The following is a 20,963-nucleotide window of genomic DNA, read 5'->3' on the forward strand; positions in this document are numbered from 1 at the left end:
GAAGAATATGAATTTGAACAATTTGAATTGTTATAGGTGCCATAGTAATCGATTACGATGTATTACTATTACTAATCATTACTATGGTTACATGGAACTTGATCACACCAAAGTGTAAAGGCGACAGCGAAGCCACCATACACAACAGATTAAACCTTGCGTTAAACATCAAAGCTGAGGGTGCCTGGGATGGGAAATGACTGGGCGGAGTAATCTGAGGATAGTCTGATGCAGGAAACTCGTGCTGATGCTTCATGTGGAAAATCTGAACTTGTTAACTTAAACTGCAAACTGTTTGGGGAAAGGTTAAAAATATCATAGGGGGAACTTCACTTTGTGCTTTGCTCAACAAAAAACTTCAGTGTTTCCTTTTCTAGAAGATCATATTAAAAGTCTAAATTGTTGTGGAAACGATACCTAGTGCTTCCTAAAGTGTTTTATTGGTAAGTAAAGAAAAAAAAAAAGTAGAGATACAGCTTCATTCCTTTTATACCAAGTCTTAGACAAGTTTAATGGCTGCAGTATCATTTATTTTCAGTGGTAAAGCTTAACAGCAGGCATTGCTTTCTGTCCTCTTACAGGCCCTTAACACCTGCTAGCCGCTGTTTGCATCAAGTCCATAACAACAGCAGTTACAGCGGTATAATAACTGGTGGGGTAGCATACTTATGCTGTCCTCATATAGTAAGATTGTCTGTCATTAATTAACCACCTGAATTCTTGGTGAGCCTAACGGGGAGAGATACAGACTTCTTAACCTATGCATCTGACACTTTTTTAAAATTTGTATTTTGTTTTATTTTATTCTTTAAATGTTACCTAAAGCTCAGCAAAGGAAGAGGCAAAGCTGTTTCTTTGGTGGCACAAAGCCATGCAATTATCCTTGATTCAGCTCGAGCAAGATGACGCCATTCTGATTGAATCTGTCATTCAGACGCTGCTGTCAATCCAGGGCAGGCAAAGTCAGCTGGCTGAGGAGAGACTGAGTTCTGGAATACTTGGTGCTATTGGGCTAGGCAGGAGGTCTCCTTTGTCACCCAGGTAAGTGTTGAAGGTGCGGTAAATTGTGATTCTGGCTTAAAGTTCACCTCCAGTGAAGTTCATAGGGAAGATACTTTCACCTGGTCTGTAGAAGACTGTTCCTGTTGATGTCACAAGAATTTTGCGTCATCACGTGTTTGTTGCCTCTTCCATCTTAACCTTGAGGTGTTGGAAATGTTGAAAGAAGTATGTGCTTCATTGGTATTCACGTTCCCCTCTAAAGAGAGAGACCAAGTTTGGTTGTTAGGTATTAAAATCAAGTTCACTGTAGAAAGAACGCCCAGAAAAAAATACGTAAATGTTTGTGGAACACTAATTCAACACAGTACCTAAACATAGTTTTGTGTTTATAAAGACCTTCTGGGATGCAATTCTGTTGAAATTGCTCTGAAATCTTACCTTTTGTTCAACTCATCCTTTGATTTTGATGATAAGGATGTTTCAGAGGCTGTGAAATGAAGCAATATTTCAGATGTGACCTCAAGGCTTCATCTAAGCTTGGAACAGATGTAACATTTCATATGTATGGTATTATATTATCCTCTAGTATGTATGATATCCTATTATATTTATGAGAAAGTGATTTATTTTCTTCTAATGCATTGAAAAAGGTCCTCTAAAGCCTTTACTGTGTTCCTCATGGAAGAGATATCTCATAGGTTAGAATTTCTAGTTTATCTGCTGTTGAGGACTTGCGAATTTGATACCACCTTCTCTCTCTGTCCTTTTTGCTGTGCAAGGTTTCGGGTGGTTGCCCGCAGCTTGTCTGCCTTCCTCTTGGTGCAGATTCCTGCAGAGAACCAGGTCCGCCTGAAAGCAGGGTCAGAGCCGAAGCTGTCGCAGAAGGCCCAGCAGGTAGTGTGTGCCAGTTGCTGGCTTCGTGATGCGCCCTCTTTGCGTGCTTGCTCAGCTTGTGGGGTGAAGCTTGTAAGAGTCACTGCAGGCATTTCTTCAAGCTAAATCCTGCTCTCAGCTTCTTGATTTTATTTGGCGCTGTGTCCTCTGTCTGTTTCTTGCTACTGCTTGACATCTGGCTCTAAATTCTGAATTTCAGAAATAGCTTGTTGCTCTCATTTGCCTTCTCGGGGAAGGGAGTATATCACAAACTTGTCTGCTATTTTGCATCAAAAAAGCGTCTTGGGATTTGCCAGAGACAAGGCCAGGTGATGATGTGATTTTGCTGAGCTCTGGTAGCAGGACTGTGCGTCTGAGCCCTAACCTAAAGTGATCCTAGGTAAAACTTGTCTATACAGCGTTCTGTATTAATATGAAGGCATCTGTTTCTAATCTTAAACACTGAAAAGATGAACTTATGCCTGTCAACTCTGAATTCAGAAAGTTTGGAACATAGCAGGTAGAAAGAGCTTAAAACAAACAGGAAGAAACAGTTCTGCTGTGAGTGCGCTGCTTTTCAGTGATAAAGCAGGGCTACATTCATACTAACATTTGTTTATGCAAGATCAGGGCTTAAAAGCCCTATAACTATAAACATTCCTTCTTTAGCATGTGCACTGACCATTATTATTATTTCAGTAAGCGCATGAGAAGAGGAAGGAGGAGTTGATTAGAAACCAAAGCAAAGTAACTTACTCGGTACAACCTGTTTCTCTTCTCTAAGAAGTAAATGAAACTTTATCAGACATAATTGCAGCATTTGCCCTGGCTGGTACTACCAGCATAGACTCTCTCACGTATATTTTCTGGCTTGATGTTGTCTCTGTAATATTACTAATGGGAACAAAATAATACTTTTATGAAAGTCAAGATGTTCATAGGATCAACCTCAAAATAATAGTTAAGTGTGTTACAGTTTGTCATTCGGTGTAATTTCCTTGAAGCCACATCTTGAGTCTATGAAGTAAATATTTGACAATATTTGGGTTACAGACTCCTAGTGAGCCTTGATAGAACAGTTCTGTTGATCTCGGGGAGAGAACAGCTTGAAAAATATGAGTTGACGTGAAACACTGTTATGTGATTGTATTTTACAAATGTTTTGTTCTGAATACTGCAGATTCTCTGGTAGATAAGGATCTTCTATTGGAATTGTGCATGTGGTGGCTCATGAACTGGTTTGTTATGGACAGAGGCACGCGCAGCTAACAGAATTTTCCCTTATATCTATAGGCACTGAATGCTCTTGAATCTATGGCATCAAACAAACAATATATGGATTATCAAGAGCAGCTCTCCCAGGCTTCTCAGTTCATCAAGCATCCAGAACATTGTCTTCGAGATGGCAATAATCTCTTGGCTCTCCTTATTAACACTCTGTACCCAGAAGTGCATTATTTGGACAGCATACGGTAGCAGCTCTGAGCTTTCAGAATCATGCAAGGTTGATTGCTGTGGTTTACACTTAATGTTGTTATTGCACAAGTAATTTTTACCTTTCAGAGTTCCACTTTAAGTCAGAAATGTGAATGGGGATCGCACACTGGCAAGTTTTCGCCTCTTTGAGGTGTTTTTTTTTTTCTTTTCTTTTGATTTGTAGGCCTCTGGAATTGCTTATTTTTTGTTGACTGAAAGCACTTGAATATCTTCCTGTGTATGGTGCACATCTGAGAGGGGGATACCTGAGAACAGATGTACAAATCATTAGACAGCAAAGCTTACACTGTAGCATGTTAAGTTTTTGCTTTGTGCCTTTTTTGTTTTCCAACGTGTCATTGCTCAGGCCAGTTCAGAGTGAGTAGGGGATTGTGTATAAAAGAGCTTTTGACTTTCTTAACTGTGATGTCTCTGAATCTTGTGTGAGTGCGTGTCTGGAGACTTGTGAAATCCTTGTACTTGGAAAGATACTATTAAAAATTTTGACTTTTTTTTTTTCTGTCTCACAGAACACTGTAGTTGAAAGGCATGCCTACAATCTTTTCCCGCTTCTGTAAATGCAAAGTAAAAATTGAACTAAGGAACTTTGTTATTTCCTATTTTCTAAATATTAATGACTCTGCATCTGTATTGCTTGATTAAATGCAAGTAACTTCTAGCCAAGTTCTTTTTAGGTCAGGCGATTTAAATCCAGAAATGGATTTTCTGGATGCCCAGTGTCTGGGAGGGGAGCAGTCAGTTATGTTCATGTTAGAAAGGATTCCTTAATTCTGAAAGTCCTGGTTGTTTAGGAAATACTGACTTAACAAATAGACACCCAACATTTAAGTTTATTCTTTTCTGCCTAGCTAGGCATGACGTTGACAGTATTTTAGATGACACTGTGAAAAGGTATTTTTCTTGTATTAAATTTGGTGATCGCTTGTTAAAATTCTGTTGCCAAAACATGAACCATGAGCCTGTAAATCTGTTATTTCAACTGAATGATCACTGGTTTTGTTGCCTTGTCTGATTATAAGATGCACTTTTGTTCAGGGAAAGCAGAAAGTGAGTTTCCCCAGTTGCTTGTCTGATGTCCCTTTTATCACTGAGCTGTCTGAGGTGGCCCAAGGTCCTGCAGTCCCAATCTGTGCACCTCTGTGAAGGAACAGTGATCGCTTCTTCTCATCCTCCATTAATTGTGCCTTTATGTTTAGAACGTGATTACATGTTAAAACATCAGTTCTGGTCACTAGGGGAAGGAAATGTGCTACCTACTGTCTGGTCAATAATGCTTTGAAGTGGTTCTGGTGCTGGAGAACAAATCACCTTTTTTTCTTCTCAACAGATTCTGCTAACTATGCCAGCTGGCTCATTAGATCACCTTCATCTTAACATGGTCTTAGAGTTCTTTGCTCTATCTGTGAGCCTATAAATACATATACATATATATATGTACACATATGGACATCCCTCTGTATATTAACCAGATATTGATGCAGCATATTTTTTAACAGACTGTTTTGGAAAATTCACACCTGGAAGAATACATCCTGCTGCCTCTCCTCCCCCCGCCCCCCCCCTTCCCCCGCAAAGACTTAAAAGCACTGTTTTTAGTAGATTCAGTGTTGTTGAGCAGTTGCATAAAAATGTGAAGAAGCCAGAAATATGTGTGTTTGATGTGCACCTTTAAAATGAGATATCGTTTCAGCTGTTGAGTTCTTACAATTGTATTTATAACATACTATGTCTGCAAGGACCACGCAAAATAAAAATGAAAAATCAAGTAATTTGTCACAAACACCATCGTATTTTCAACTTGCTGGAAGTGTCCACATCAGGTAGTACATGACTGTTCTTGGAGATGAAAGTATGATGAGGGAATGCCATGCAGTTGCTCAGTTGATGCAGGTCTAGAGACTCTTCTCCTTTGCATCGTGAGTTTAACATACATGTGATACAACAGCCTGTTTTTTGTGCCCAGAGCCCAGGAGAAAGTTGATCTATATGTAATAGCAGAAATAATGCTTCTCTGTCCTGGCAAAATCCCCCAAACCTCTGTGGTAATGTGACCGTAGGGTGATGTACTGGTTCTGTTCTTTCATCAGTCGCAACTGAGTCAGACTGTGGAATTTGATATTTCTCCAAAATGATGGGAAAACTGGTGGTGCGGAGGGAAGTAGGGGAAAATTTTGCCTCCAGTGCTGGTGGTATGTCGTTTCTCCCGAGAGCTTTCCTGGTGGGCAGGGCTGGACCAGGCTGGGGTCAGTGCTATCACCATTGACACCATCCTGTCGATTTGTCTTGACCATTGAAACAGCTTATTTAACAACTTACTGCTTAAAATGTAATAGAAATGATGCTGTTGACTTTTTTTCCCTTTTCTTGGTCTAATTGTGATGAAAATTATTTTTTTTTATCATGGTTAAAGTATTTTCTGAATAATGCCATGGTAGGCCCTAAGAAGTAGGGAGGATTGACCATGAGCTGCTGCTTTTGCTGTATGTGTCACCCACAAACCAATCTTCTGGCTTCTTGGAGGGCATCGTAGGGGTAGAAGTCTGAACCTGTGCTTTCCTCAAATGCAGGGGAGCAGTTTTATGAACTAAGAGGTCCTCTGGCAGTTCTCTGTCACAAATGTGAAATCCAGAGCTTGGGCTCTTACTCTCTAAATGCTGACCAACAGATGGGCTTTTGTTTCTTCTAGTTTTTATGGAAAGACTTTCATGGTCCCAGCATCTTCCACCCTCCCTCCTACCCTAAACTGCAATGATCTTGTTCACATAAATATGACCAGGCAATCTCAGAAGGAAAACTGAGATTTGTGTTGTTTTCAGCATTGTAGATTGCAGTAGCAAGAGATGAAATTGGAATGTCAGCTACTTAATAAGAAGTGTGCGTTTTGGACAATTAGTGTGGTTTAGTTGGAGAATTTTTTCTTTCTTTTTTTTTCCTTGTTATTCTGGCAACACCATATAAAGTTGCACTTTACTTTCCCAGTGCAGATGTTATGAAGAAGTGAACTTTAAAATAATAATTCCCAGGCTGGGGATGAGCTTGCAAGCAGAACCACAGGCTTGATGGTAATTCAGTAGCAGCTCGGGCTCCCGGCCAGTGGTGGTTGCTACCAGAAGCAGGATCATTAGGAGAAGAGTTTTGAAGCAGCTCCACTGGAATGATTGCACAGAGCATTGAATTCAGTGATACAAGCCTGAAAGTAGGTTGTTGTCACTCCTTTTTCCATTTTTTCTCCTCCTCCTCCTCTATGCCAACTCGTTGCTCTTGACAGCCCTCTCGTGGACCTTTGCCTGACCAAGACTCCGAGTTGACTTGCATCATCCGGTGCCATCAGCTGGGTCTGTTCCCTTGTTATTGGAGCATGTTCACAGTCGGGTTATAGACATGTCTGTGGGTGGCCAGTGACTTTGTAATGCTGACTTCATCTCAGAAGAATTTAAGAGATGAAGTCAAGCCTTAAAAGAACTTTTGTGTAACACAGAGATGAAGACTTTTTAGAAATAATTTTCCTTTTTTTTTTAAGAAAACCCAGTTTAGTTTATTGAAATATTTTCACAGCATATTTATCACAAAGCTCTGAGAATCTGCTTGTCTGTGCATGTGAGCACTAGGAGCTGCAATAGAGTTACAATACAGACCACCCTTTGCACGTCTGTCTTTCAGCTCTACCAGCTTTCAGAAAACCTCTTTTTCGCTTGGACTCCTCTTAAAAATTAAGATTTTCTTTAAGGTCTTAAATAAACTCTTCTGGAAGTTAAGGAATAATGATGATGATGATAGTGATGATGATGATAATAATAATGGTAAATCCCAGCAGAAATTCCAGTAGCATTTTTTTTTTTTACAGCTGGTATTTGAAACATGAAAATACTTCACTTGCTGGCTCTAGGAAGCTGTATGTGGTTTGACAAGTGGAGCGGTGGAAACTGCTTTTTGAAGTAACGTTTGAAAAATGCCAAAGCAAAAAGATGTGAGAAAATGGTAGTTATCTGCTTGCTAAAGACTGTCTGATACAGGCTAGAAACACACAGGTTGGTTAGAACTGATGTCTTACGTAGATCCTCTTCTGCTCTTCGAGGTCCATCCCTCTTTGTTTTCTTTTTTTCGTTCTTCTGTCTTCCTTTTAAAGGCTTCTCCTTCTTGTAAGCAGCATCAGAGATGGAAAACATGCACCTGCAAGGTCTGTTTGACCTTCTGCACATCAGTCAACGTCAGTCTTACGTTCGCTGTGAAAGGCACGCTTGTACGGAGCAGGCAGGAATTCGAACGGTGCAAGCGGGTGCGGATGAGATCGCCCAGGTCCTCAGCTGCGTCTCGACGCTGTTCTTTCTGTCGGCAAAGTCTGGCTGCCGCCAAGTCTGCGGTCAAAGTTCTCATAGGTGGAGTCTTGCAGCTGTGGCCTGGCAGGGGAAGAAGTGAATATGGTGAAGACACATTTCTGGCTGCTGTAGACTTCCCAGGTGGCTTCAGCTAATAGCTAAGGAGTGTAGGAGTAAGTGTCTGCAATACTGTTTGATATGGATCCTGCCCTCTGTAGCAGGTAGATGCAACTCAGATGCTTAAATACTAATGTTTTACATCTTAAAGCATCCAGAATGATCTCTTGCACCATTAGCATTAACTTCTACTACTGTCCTGCTCCTCAAAGCCTCAGGAGATTGAGCAAACCTCTCCTGCGAAGGATTGTCTTATGTAGAGTGTGGAGGATCTTGGGTTTTAAGCTTCATCTATCTATGCATGTATCTGTGCAAATACAATCAAGGGTGCAGTATCGTTTGGACACTTAAATCAGCTAAACTATGCTTTTGCAAGTAATTATTACAAATTTAACTGTAGGATTAAATTCCCTGTTGCTTGTCTGTGTCCTAATGCTGTACGCTTCACTGTCGTGCTGAAATGGCCATCTTTCTTGGGTAGGTGGGGTAAGGTGGTGGGGTTTTTTTCCCCATCCCTTCCTAGCTTGGCCACCGCAGCTGTCAGGGGTGTCTAAGAACAGTCTTGTGCTGGATAATGGTAAACGCCGTGGGTGCTGTGGGAGCATGGTATGGATGCTAGACAGAGGATTGGGCCCTGCCACACCTGAGCTGGCTCTGAGGTGGGCTGTTTGGCATCTCTGTATGTTCTAGACTCAGCAGAGCTCATCAGCTTTAATCTGAGCCCTTTTTCTGCTCCATTAGAGACTGGGGCGCAGAGAGGGGGGAAGGTTTCTGTTGCACAGTTTCGCTCTCTCGTTCATCATTCATCAGCCTACTGCAGATGCCATCCCAGCCTGTTCCCCTCATCTGTCCCTTGAGTGAGGGGTTCTTTTGATAGCTTAATATGGCCTCCTACCACACTCTGGGCCTATGGCCCACCTAAACTTCTGCTAGCCCCTTACTGCTACAGCATCCATGTGCCACGGTCTCTCTAACCTGCTGCCCTAAACCCATGTCCTCGCATCAGTGGGGTCTCTTCTCAGCCCTACCAAAGCCAGAGCCTCCTCCCAGCAGTGCCCAAGCCTTGGTCCCTCACACCAGCTCGCCTGGCGATCAGCCCAACCCTGTCCTTGTTCCAGGAGCCTGCTCTCAGGCCAGAAGGTTGTTGCCAAGACCAAGGACATGTTGCGTTTCTCTCCTTAGCCATCTCCACCCTCCTGCTGCATAACATGAGTAGAAGGCAGGACGTCCTTACCGGGCCAGGCTGGATGGGGCAGAGGAGGGACCTGTGAAGTGGGAAGGAGGACATGGGTTAGCAATGTGGTTGCAGTGAGCTGCAGAGCCAGGACTGACCTAGAGCTGTCAGGAGGCTGCACTGGAGGGTGGTGGTGAGACCCCAGTGAATGTGGAGAAGACCTTTTGTCACACATGTCGTCCTCTTCAAGATGGTGGGAATTGGGCACTGGATTATAAGGAGCAAAGCGTTTCTGATTTGTCTTACAATTTCTACAGTTCGAGGCAAGCGGTGGCTTTTGCAAGATGTTGACATCAGACTGTCTACAGATGAGTCACGGTGATGTGACATCTCGTCCAGCCTGAGAGGCAGAGCCTGGAGTCCCTCCTCTCCCTTCCTCCCTGTGCCATTGCACAGCAGGGTGGTGGGCTGGGGGCCAGTGGCCTCCAGGCTTCTTGGGGAGGTCTCATCCCTTAGTCCATGAGCTGATTCTCATCTCCTATGAGCTGGGATTTCCCTGCTCTCCTGGGCTTGCTGTGTCTGGGAGGTGGGATTTCACCAACGGTGGGGAAGTACTTGGGTAGCGAGGCCCAGGGGACAGAGAGGGGTGGTCTGTAAAATGAGGATGCCCACCACAGGAGATTAAACTGTTGCGTGGGGTGCAGCAAAGATAAATCCTACCCACAGGCTACAGGGGAAGAGGTGGTAATTAGTCTGTTTCAAGAAAAAAAATAATTAGAAATCTGGTTGTGCAGGCAACAGTTTCTCTGCTAGTTGCCCATCTGTTAGTTTATTAACCTTTCTCCTCGGCACAGGGAAACTCCTGTTCCCTCTGTCATTTCAAAGGTCCCTTCCTGAAGGAGACCTCCTGTCTGCAGGCTGCGAGCAGCGAGCCAGGAGGTTCCTCTGACTTGTTCTTAAATTTTTCCATTAGAAATGTCCTTCTCCCAGGGTGGAAAATCATATAATCATTTAAGAAGAAAACAAAACACAACCAAATCCTCCTGCCTGACTTTATCTGCCTCATTCAGTCGCTGGTTACCGGTCTGGTGGCGGAAGACTACCGAGGGAAACAGCGATACGTACCCCGTCTTGAGAAAACGGTGAAGCCCAGTATCACCAGCAAAATGAGCACTTTAATTCCCAGCGGCACAAAGATCAGGATCAGGAAGAAGGAGCTGTTGGATGCTTTGAATTTATAGAAGTACACAGCCCCCTCTGCTCTCCCGTGGCTGTTGACAGCAGTACAGGTGTATTTTCCATCGTGGGTCAGGTACCGGAGCTCCTTGGTGATGCGGTGATTCATGCTGGTGATGGAGGTCAGGTTGCTGTAGGGTGGTCCAGTCCAGGTCAGAGCAGGCACTGGCTCCCCCTCGGCGGTGCAGCGTGCCTGGAAGGTGCGATCCCCGTTGGAGCTGACGGTGATGTTGATGATCCTGGGGGCAGCTGCAGAAACCACCACAGGGGAGGTAAAGTGCATCAGGTTTCAAAGGCAGGTCTAATGCAAAACCCCTGGAATGAGCTCTTGGTCTTGGACCCTCAGTGTGTTATATCACGTTGGGATCAAACCTCCCTTGTTTTTCTCAGCACTGTCTTTCCCTAGATTTCCCCACCCTGCCTGTATTGGATAGAGGGACAAAGGGATTTGCCCAGCAAAGCCTGCATGCAAGAATGTGTACTCTATTTGTGTTTTATCCCTGTAAAGCCTTATACAGTTTTTTGAGTTGCTGTGACCTTCTGTGGTGGCAGAAGGCAGAGGCCCGGTACTGTAGTAGGGCAATAATCCATGAAGATGTGTTGCTTTCTGCAGTTGCACCGTGAATCACAGCCCGGTTCTATCTGTGATACAGGTATAACTGCAGTTGGTGACCTTTTTGGACTGTCTGCATCTGCAGGTGGTCCAGGACAAGGCAACCATGGTGCTCTCCTGTAAGTGTCTCATGGCTGTTCCCTTGGTCTCTGACCTCCAGAGCACACATAGAGGGATCTGTTTGTGCAAGTCCATTGCTTGGTGCCTGAAACTTGCCAGGTTTGGCAAATTATTGAAAGGGAACATTTCCATTTTTTGATACAACCTATTTTTGATGTTTTCCTCCAACCCCGTAGTGACCATCCAACAGCTCTTGTAGGTTCCTGGTTGCTTTGGGGTATCACAGCGATCCCAAGATAAGGCCACTAATTTTGTATCCTATGTTTGTAGCACATGCGATTGTGTGACCGAATGAACAGTGGTAAAGATCGTTTGGGGGATGCAAAATGTTAAGAGAGATGCTGTTGAACATGTCATCTTTGGTCTAGTCTGCTAAGGAACCGTAGCTGATATGACCAAGCTTGTCTTACCCTTTGATCCTTTCCTGTTGGACCTGTTGGCCCATTTCTTGCATTTGGTTCCTAAAAGCATTGTGAAAACTTGAAGGGAGCTAAATGAATGTCTTCACGGAGGAAAAGCAGGAGTTCAATATTTACCTCACCTTTTTGTCAGGCTGGACAGCAAATGCATAGCTTGCAACCGCCTACAGCACGTCTTGCCCCTTGGCTGTGTAATGCAGGAGGGGTCTGAGGCTGGAGGACTGATCTGTGAGAAAGCTGGCTGTGTTATTTGTCACATGGCTGTGTGTTTTGGTGTTTAAATTAGCCTTTTAAGCATTATTTAACTCTTCCCATTCATACTGCTGGGGCCCACTCCCAAAGTGGGGTGCAGCCTGGGTGCCTTTTCTGCTTACGTTATCATTCCTCTGATGTTAAAATCCAGGCAGCCCGTGAGAGACAGATTTTGCTGCCATCCTGCCCTGGTCATGCTCTGTGTGTGGGTGTTTAGGAGCTGCCCCAAGTGAGGGAGAGACTTGACTACGCAGAACTTCCCAAGAAGTAACTGAGCTCATCCTCAGGTCCCATCCGGATGCCGGCGGTGCACAGCAGGCATAAGGCAGTATCACTTCACCAGCAAAATCGTCCAACACGCAGCACTTCTACACTCCTGAGCAAGGTCTGAATCTGTTCCCAAAGCCACTTGGGTCTCCTCGTGCTCCCTCGATCTGTGAGCACACCCGGGGAGGTGGGATTAGCACTTTCCTGAATGAGGTCTCCTTATAACTGAATGCTGGGTGTGAACAAAGCACGTCGCAGCCCGGGGGTGCATTTGGCACAGGCAGTGTGGGAACCCTGGGCATGGAGGGGCACAGCCAGGGCTGTGTGGTCGGTAATGGAGATTCACCTGTGCTGTGTCTCTGCTGTGATGAGCAGCTCTAAAAGGAGGTGTTTTTCAGCTATATAATTCACCTGATGGAGCAAACCAGTCCCACTGCAGCGGTGGGCTCTTGTGTTGGGTTTCCGTACTATGAACAGCATGTGGGCTTCAGTGGGAGCTGATGGGCAGTGTCTGACTTTGAGACTCAGATTTGGCTGCAGTGTGGTTCGCCTTTCTGCATTTCTCTCCTTCCCTGTGTCTATTTAGTCTACAGGCTCCACAGGAAGGAGCAGTGCGCTGCGTATGTCCGTCCAACAGCTATCACAAGGGGTCCCAGGCTCATTTGGGGATCCAAGTGTCACTTCCATGCAATGCCCACCCTCTGGATGGACTTCACACCTTGTGTGACTGTTGTCTAGTGTTGCCTCAAAGACGCTTTGCCTTGTGGCTCTTGCCCATGTGGTTTCTAAGTGATCCTCTGGCTAAAACTGGAGGAACCTGGGACTATGTGCTGTCCAGAGGGACAGGATTGGGTGTGCTTAGCTAAGTGTGACCATGACAGCTGAAGATGCTTTCAGCCAGGTATGGGTAAGAGCTCAGGGCTTTTTTTCTTGCTCAGGATTCAAAACAGTGTTTCAGCCTAAGCTGGAGATAGTAAGAACCTTCAAGAGGACATGGAACTCCCCCTTGTGTCCTCTAATCCTCTAATCTGGGTGTAGTTTTAGGTGTTAATAGACACTGCCAGCTACCGAAGTTGGACATTTGTTAATCAGAGATGGTTTTCAGGCTGTTTGTACTAAACTTTTCCTTCTCCAGAGGAGTTTGGACCTATGGCACATGAATGCTGGGTATCTTGTCTTCCCAGGCCCCTGTGACCATCCAGGCTTGTTTGTCCTTGCATTCGCTAACGCACACTCAGCAGCCAGGGTCTCCAGTTTAAATCCTGATAACAAGGACCTCTTTTACCTCATCCCATGGGCAGCTGACCCCCTGCTTGCTTCTCTGCTGCCTGCACAGATCCTGTGCTGCAGGGGCAAAGTGGGATCATAGAATTATAGAATGGTTTGGGTTGGAAGAGACCTTTAAAGGTCTTCTAGTTCAAGCCCCCTGCCATGGGCATGAATGCCCAGGACTTGGCTGTCTCTTACCCCAGCAGCCAGAGCCTGGCTATTTCCTTACCGGTTTTGCTCCTGTTCTCTTCCCTGCATTGTACACATCACCTCATACTGAAAGACTGCAGAAGGCAATGAGTATTCCCTGACCAAATGTTATAAATTAACCCCAGAGCCGGAAAAGCCAACCCTTTGGAAGACCATCTTAGGTCAACTTCTGTTACCACCTCACTAGTTTCCACATCTTATGGCTCTCGCTTCAGGGTGGCTTTGCCTCCTTTGGCACTCTCATGCCCTCTTACCAATCAAATGCAGCTTTATCCCATTCCTGCTTTCATACTTGTCGTGGATATCTCCGGACAACTCCACCCGGCAGAAGTATCTCTCGCTGTCACTCCAGGTCAGATTGTCAATCCTGATGGAAAGGTCCTTGTGCCGGGGGTTGCCAAGCAGTTTGTATTTGTTCTTGTAGCTGATGGCAGTCTTACAGAGCTCACTGGCACTCTGACTAATGCACTTGAAAACGATCGTGCCGTTGTAAGGTTCCTTGATCCTCCAAATGGCAGTGAGGGTCCGGTCAAACGTTTTGTAGGGGTGTGTGAAAGTACAGGGCAGGATCGCCATCTTCCCAAGTTCACCCGTAACATCAGATGGGACATGAACAGACCAGCTGTTGGACTGCACACCTAGAAGCAAAAAAGAGATGATCAAGACTGATTTATCTGGAGTGTTTAAGAGGGAAACTGGGCATTCTTCCTGCATCTGCCCTCTTGTTGCTCAGAAAATGGGTGGTCTGTTCCTGTGGTGAGCCCTGCGCTGCTTGGTGTTCTTGCTGAGGACTCGTGGGTGGTTGTGCAGACCAGTTTCGGTGGCTGGATTTGGTACCAGTCTGCAGCAGAGCTATGGGGACTGACTAGCTCATGTTACAAGTGACTTAATGCTTAAGCAGGCCTCCTGTTTGTCCAGAGGACAATAGCAGCTTAAGCTGTGTAACAGTCTTTTGCAGTTAACAGACATTTGTGTGCTTGTAGGAACAAGCCTCTCTTTATTTTTTGTTTTCAAAAATAAAATATCTAAAAAGAAAAGTTTTGCATGTGTTGAGAGATCTGGTGGCTTTAGGCACTGAAGTGCAGTAAGTGCAGCAGCCCCGTCTTTGAGTGCACGGGCACACACGCTCCTGTGTTGCAGTATTTGTTCCATAAATCCTTTGGTGGTGGCATTACCCCTGGGGAAGGTAGCAACAGCTGATGTTTCCAGTGCTCAATGCTGCTATCATCACAAAAGGAGCATCTTACTCCTAAGCTGTGACAGCATCCGAATAAAGACTTGGAGATGCTCATCTTACATGGGCTGGTGAGAAGAGGCAAGTTCCCTGTATTGGAAGGAGGATGCCCTTGACAGTGGGGAGAACATCTCCCCGTTTCACTGCGTGGACTCTAGCTGCTGATATCTTCCCAGACAGGCCTTGTCCTGCTGTCACGGCAGGGGAAATTGAGTTTTCCAGCTGAGATGTCACAAATGGTTGGGATTTTTTTTTCTCCTGGCCAAATTTAGTCACAGTAAATCCTAGCACAGTCTAGGGGGAGTGAACCTTGTCGCCACCAGACCCAGTCTGATTGTTTCTGTCTGATGATGAAAACAGCCTTCACCTAACTGGGCACTCCGCATCTCTGAAGTCTATAAGGGAGACGCAATGTCTCATCCATTTCTCTTCCCCAGGAACCAACAGCATCAACAAACAGCACCTGTAGGCAGTGCTTTCCATATAGATACGTGTATCTATCTACTATCTTGCTAATTGTACAGCTGTAGCAGCAGATTGTGGCTTCAGGAACATCTGTGGATAGATTCCTGTCTTATAAAACTCACTTGATGGCTTCATTAAATCAGGAGCTTTCCCCTCAATAGCTAAGAATAACTGCAAAAATGTAAAGGCATCCTGTGGGTAATTGCCACCCCTCCCTGGTCTGTCTGGCTTTGCTGTGATCTGTGGGCATTCAGCTGTCAGGTTAATCAAGTAAACTCTAAGATAAGATTTTTTGCTTGTTCTTATATCTATTCTCCATAATATTTGGCAAAAACCGCAGTGGCAGTGCAGCTTGTATTAATCTATTGTGTGCTGCACAATGGAGAAAGGCCAACATGGGACCGGTTCTCTGCTGTTCAGTTATTTATGTGGAATCAGGGCCAAGCCAGTATTTTGATAACTGAGATCTGGAGTCGGGCTGCCTTGTCATTCATTATAACTAGATGAGTACGTTTTGCAGCCCAGGTAATCTCATATACAAGGCTACATGGTCACGCGAGCTCCGGCAAGCTCATGGACTGTGAGCACAAAGACCTATCAGTGAAAACAGGAAATGCTATTGCTTTCTAGTTTATTTTGTGTTATTTGGCAGCATGTCACTGCCGTGACCCTTACTTTTGGAGAGCTGCCGATCATGTGCTTCTGAGTACATGATTTGCTTTTACCGCTACCTTTTTGGTTTGCCCTTTTTTAAAAAATCTTAAGCAAAGAACATTCTTTTTAGCACATAAACATCCTCTTGCCTTCCACATGAGAAGTAATGTTAAAAATAAGTACTTCTAATGTCATCAGCTCCACCCATTTCTGTGGAAACACAGTTTGCCTTGGTTATGAGTGGAGTGAGTTGTCAGCATCTTGTGTATAATTTAACCTTAAAGCTTCAGCATGGGACGTCTTCCATGGCTTCCTCTTGCTAATATCCATCCTTCATTTGTTCATGGGATTGAAGGTCGTAGGCAAATAGCCTACACACCTTACACCAGGTAACTCCTGAAAGGAGCTGTCAGGTCCGTGTATCTGCTCGTTGTCAGTGGAAGTGATTTGAGGTCATGAACACAATAACAAGATCAAAAGCTGGAGACCACCACAGACACTAGCCTTGCTCTAGCAAACACTATTTGATAGTATATCTAAACAAATCCATTGAGTTTAACAGGACTTAAGTGCATACTTGAAGTTAAACATGAGCTTAAGTGCTCAGTGGAACTGGAGTAAATTGCATCCGTTGCGTAATAACCCCCAGGAACATGAAAGAGCACTTCTGGGTGGTGATGGACATGCTACATCCAACTGACAATGTAGGGGAAAGGTTAGATGAAGAATAACTCCCTGCACAAGTTAAAAAGGCAAAAAATGCAAAAAACACCATACCAAAGACTTCTGACAATTGCAGAGTCAAGCCTGTGAGTTTTTTCCAGTATTACCACATGCACCTGGAATTTCATGATCCTTTTAAGCATTGCGATGGGTAGTGCAATTCTTGGAGAGTTCATTGTGCCAAGCATTTTCCCTGGCACTTCGACTAGAGTGAGAGGAAAAGCCCTGGTCAGACCAGGTTTCGCAGCAAGCTCAGAACTCACCCTTCCTGGAGATGCGAAGGAGGCACAGAAGAAACAAGCCGAGCTCTCTCATGCTGGCTGACGTTCTCCACTGAGGTGTATCAGCAAACCAGAACTGTCCTTACTACATCTGAGCTGCTGGTCTTGCAGTCACAAAAGGTTTTTCCAGGGATGGAAGAAGTTGTGGTTTTCCTCTCCTTGGAGGGAATGAGTTGTCTGGCTGAACCAGCTCTGGATTCAGATATTAATAGTTTTGTGGTCAGTCATGTGAAAAATGCAACAGAGGGAATCAGAGCATTACCCTTTTCCATCTAAAGGAAGGGGACCACGGGTTGGGGCTGTGGACACCCACTCCATGCCTGTGATGGGGCAAAAGGGGATGGTTTGCAAGTGCTCCTGAAGAAGGTCTTGCAATCTGCCGAAGGAGGTGGCTTGAGGCAGTTCCTCCTCCTGAACCTGGAGCCTGCAAGCCAGCTGTGCTTTACCCATCATGCTCACTGGTTGTTGTCATGCCTAGGTGTAAAAAAAACCTAACAACCCAAACCCCTCTGCTTTTGAAATCATCTGAGCACTTGTGCCAAGGTTCAGTGGTGGAAGAGTGCTCTGATGTCCCCTGGTACCCTGCTCTCTCTGGTCTCCCTGTCCCTGATGAGTCACGAGTTGTTCTCCTCCTTGTTGTTAACTGTTAGCCTGTGATTGAAATAAGCTGAGCACTGGCCTTTGCCCAGGATCCTTGTGCAAATGCTTGCTCCTTCCTTCTGTGTTTAGCTTTAGCAAGTTTACTCTGTAATTTGCTAATCTGCAGAACTCGGGGCTGGTGGAGAGCTGACCATGCTCCCTTCCACGTCATCTCCCATGCAGTGATCCCATGGTATTGTTGAGTTTAACCTTGGAGCGTGTATTCCCTGTCGAGGCTCAGCTTGAGGCTTGCTGCTTTTGCTTTAAACTGGAGGAAAGGCTGATGGTGTCCAACTCCCTCTTCTCGTCTCGGCACTTTAGGGTCCCGCTGCCTCTCTCCTCTTTGGGGACGAGGACAGCAGCACCCACACCATTCCTCTTGCAGGCAGCGAGGGGTGCGCAGCCACTGAAGGGCTCCCAGAGCCAAGATAAGGTGATGCTGTTGAGTAGCTGCTGCCACTTTCGCTGTGCCTGGAGCCAGCGCCTTCCCCCGTCAGCGGTGCCAGGGCTCCCCTTTGCTCCTCACCTTCTTCTGAAACTCTCTGTGCGTGTTCCCGTCTCAGCTTGCTGCTCGGTACCTCGCGGAGGAGAGACTTGGAGATTTGGTAGCATTAAGACTGTTCACTGCTTTCTGATCCCTTTTCTGTCCAAAGTTAGAGCGTCTGTGAAAGGAGGGATTTCTGTTTTCCCAGACTTTTTGGAGGAGGCTCTGAGAGTACCTAGCGATTATTAACGGTGGCTTGGACCTGTTGCTGATCATCAGAGGGTGGTATTATGTCAACTAATGACTTAGACCCCTGCTCAGTCCCTACGCAGGGAACAGGAGGATCAGGACCCAGTGCTCTCACTACTTTGCAAACAGTCCTTAATATCTGTGAAAAGTAATACATGCCATTGTCAGCAGAGAAACTTGAGGGTACGAGTGGTGGAAGCAGCAAATAAGAGACCTGTATCCTTATCCCATCTGTGTTATGTGCCTTTTCTGGATACCTTCCCCATTTTCCTCCATATGCTATTTGATTTTATCTATTTCTGATGTAAATTTTTTGGTGTTGTGACTGTTTTTAAGCATGTACTACTCATAGCACAGTGGGACTCAGTGGATCGAAGTGAAAGATTAAAGTGAAATCCATGTTAAAAACAAGTTGTTACAGTGAAGCATAAATGATTAATGTAAAGAATAGCTGTGCTTAACGCTTAGTTTGAACCTCTCCCTCTCTGATGTTTCTCTCTAGCATCTCCTAGACAAGTATCTGGTAAATCAATACAGAAGTATGAATCCTTCAGGTTTTATCTCTAAACTGATTTTATTATCAGACCATCAGATAGCTATTTGAAAATAAGTATTTTAATGTTTGAAAATGCAGAGTTGAAAATGTGTAGCTGAAAATGTTTGCAAAGTATTTGAATCGGCCAAAAAATCTTGTGAACAAAACCATCCATGGGTTATATGATTCACAGACTCAGTTATCTGTGACCTTTTTTTCCCCAGTTCTGTGTTTAAATAGTGTCTTAAGATTCCTGTAAGGAGGGCTGCTTCTGGTCCAACACTAAAACCAGGATGCCTTCCACGTTCATCAAATTCAGTTTTTCTTCCTGGTAAATCTCTTTTAAGGGTGAAATGATAGCAATTTTTATGATACTTTATTATCTTCCCTCAGTGCTTGTACAGAAGCAACAATCACAGGTCTGGTCCCAGAGACACCCCAGTTCCTGGTGCTTTCTTGTGCTATGAAAATACGTGGAATCTGGAGAAAGAGAAGAGAATGGAAATGTATGCGTTTTCCCGCTCAGAAAATGTATGAGGAAAAAAAGAACCTGTAAGTAAAAACTAGGGAAACCTGTAAATCCAAGTACTTAGAGACTGAATATAGGCCAGAGACAAGTTTTCAGCTAAGGATAGGGAGACATCTGCCCATCCTGCCAATGGTACGGCCTGTTCGTGGCATACTCCTTGGCAGCTGAAGGGGAGTTTCTCATGTCCCCATCACCTTCACGGCCACGTCTGGTCCTGTGAATAACAGTCCTGGGGCTTTGAAGGCCAATATCAGCCTTTGCTCCCTCGACTTTGCCTCCTCTGTCTGCCCTGAATCTAGGTGATGGCCTCATGAGGCGCTGAGAAAGTGTCCGGGTGTTGCTTTGACTACAGTAACCATGTGCTAGTGGTGCCGGTTACCTAGCATACCATACCTATATACCATACCATACCATATAGGTTGCAATTTAAAGGCATGATCTGATGGAAAATGCACAGAAAAAGGGAGAATGGCGTGGAAATAAACTGATCGAGGTGGTCAGCAGCTGTATCTTGCTAATATGAGTGTTTTACAGGGCCAGCAGTATTTCCCATCTGCTTTTAACCTTTCCTAGTTGGCTGACTTCTTGTAGAGGTTAGCACTTTCATAGAGTGTTCACCTCCCCTAACTCCCGCAGTGTTTTGTGACAGACAGCTGATGAAATTTGCAGGGCGACCCAGAAGCATGCCAGGATGATTTCTTAGCAGATGCCCTCCGGTCAGTGATAACCCTTGCACCACATGCGTGGGCAGACAGCAACCTGATAACCGAGCCCTTTGGACCTGTCAGGAGCTGCTCCATGCCACCTTGCATGCTTCTCCACTGACCGCCGTGTTAAACTGCTGTGATCTGAGCGTCCGTCTGGTCCTGGTGGGTGGTGATGTGCACCCAGGTTGCAACGCGTAGCTGGAGATGGGCACGGCAGAGCTCATGCCTTCTGGTCCCATGTTTGTCGCTGAGGATCTCCCCAGTGAGCTTTTCTGTGTGGCTGTACCTGTGCTGATAATGCACCTGCTTATTCAAGGACCAGAGCGGAGCCAGTAGTTCTCCCTCCCTCTCTCTGGGTCTTGATTCCAGCTCCAAGGTTTTCTGTTTCAATTACTTCAGTGGCACGTGTAAATCCCGCCCCTAATCCTTCGAATATGCCAGTCTGCACATGTTCGACGCAAAAGCCTTACGTTTTGTCTAATCTGGCACTCTTCCCTGAAGGGATTGGGTCTGGGAAGTAGCTGGGAGGCCTGAGGAATTTTCCCTCTGCCTGCTGTCTGCCAGCTGGGCAGGACAAGCTGAGCTGGCCTGAGCTTCTTGAGGAGCCACTGTGGGCTGCCAATCTCCTTCCAATCTCCACTTCATCCTCACTGAGCTGGAGGGGAAAAAATAACCGCAGTTATTCCTTGCGCTTCCTACAGCGCAAGGAAAACAGAAGGGGTGGGAGGGATGGAGGGTGTCTAAATGAGACACCATTCCTGTAGGTGACACTGATCCTTCTTCCTGGCATTGAGTGCTCCTGCAGAACATGGTCACTGCTGTGTCAAGCTTCTGCTGATCCAATTTGAAAGTCTACAGGTTCAGTAGCTCGCCTGAGGTGTTTGCTTACCCCCTTAAAAATGCTCCGACCTGGGAAACTCTCCTGCCTGCCATATCATTGCTGCAAGATCTTGGGCTGTTCCATCACGAAAGCTGCAGCAGCGAATTGATGGAGCAGCAACAGGGGTGCTGGTGAGCCCTTGTTGCCTCTGGTGAAATCAGCTAAAGAAAGTTGAATGCATTTTTGGGTAGTTTTCTCCCAGTGGGCCATTACTGTAT

General features: G+C 45.3%; 2 protein-coding genes across 4 annotated transcripts in view; one reads left to right on the forward strand and one right to left on the reverse strand.

Moving 5' to 3' along the window:
- Nucleotides 1-3,772, forward strand: part of EPG5 (ectopic P-granules 5 autophagy tethering factor) — a 58,345-nt gene extending 54,573 nt beyond the window's left edge. For all 3 annotated transcript variants that reach the window (XR_012584914.1, XM_074569986.1, XM_074569987.1), the window contains 3 exons: nt 826-1,041; nt 1,782-1,896; nt 3,169-3,772. Coding sequence is in view for 2 of the 3 variants with exons in the window: in XM_074569986.1 (XP_074426087.1) it covers nt 826-1,041; nt 1,782-1,896; nt 3,169-3,351 (514 nt within the window). In the remaining variant the exon portion in view is untranslated. The remainder of the gene's footprint in view (nt 1-825; nt 1,042-1,781; nt 1,897-3,168) is intronic.
- A 3,900-nt stretch (nt 3,773-7,672) lies between these two features.
- Nucleotides 7,673-16,756, reverse strand: SIGLEC15 (sialic acid binding Ig like lectin 15). Its single transcript, XM_074570235.1, has 5 exons — nt 16,705-16,756; nt 13,620-14,003; nt 10,105-10,464; nt 9,040-9,070; nt 7,673-7,769 (listed from the first exon to the last, which is right to left on the reverse strand). Exons 1-5 carry the CDS (start codon nt 16,754-16,756, stop codon nt 7,673-7,675), a joined length of 924 nt encoding a protein of 307 aa, XP_074426336.1.
- Nucleotides 16,757-20,963: the final 4,207 nt, after the last annotated feature.

Source organism: Larus michahellis, chromosome Z, assembly GCF_964199755.1.
Source record: "Larus michahellis chromosome Z, bLarMic1.1, whole genome shotgun sequence".
Classification (NCBI taxonomy): Eukaryota; Metazoa; Chordata; class Aves; order Charadriiformes; family Laridae; genus Larus; species Larus michahellis.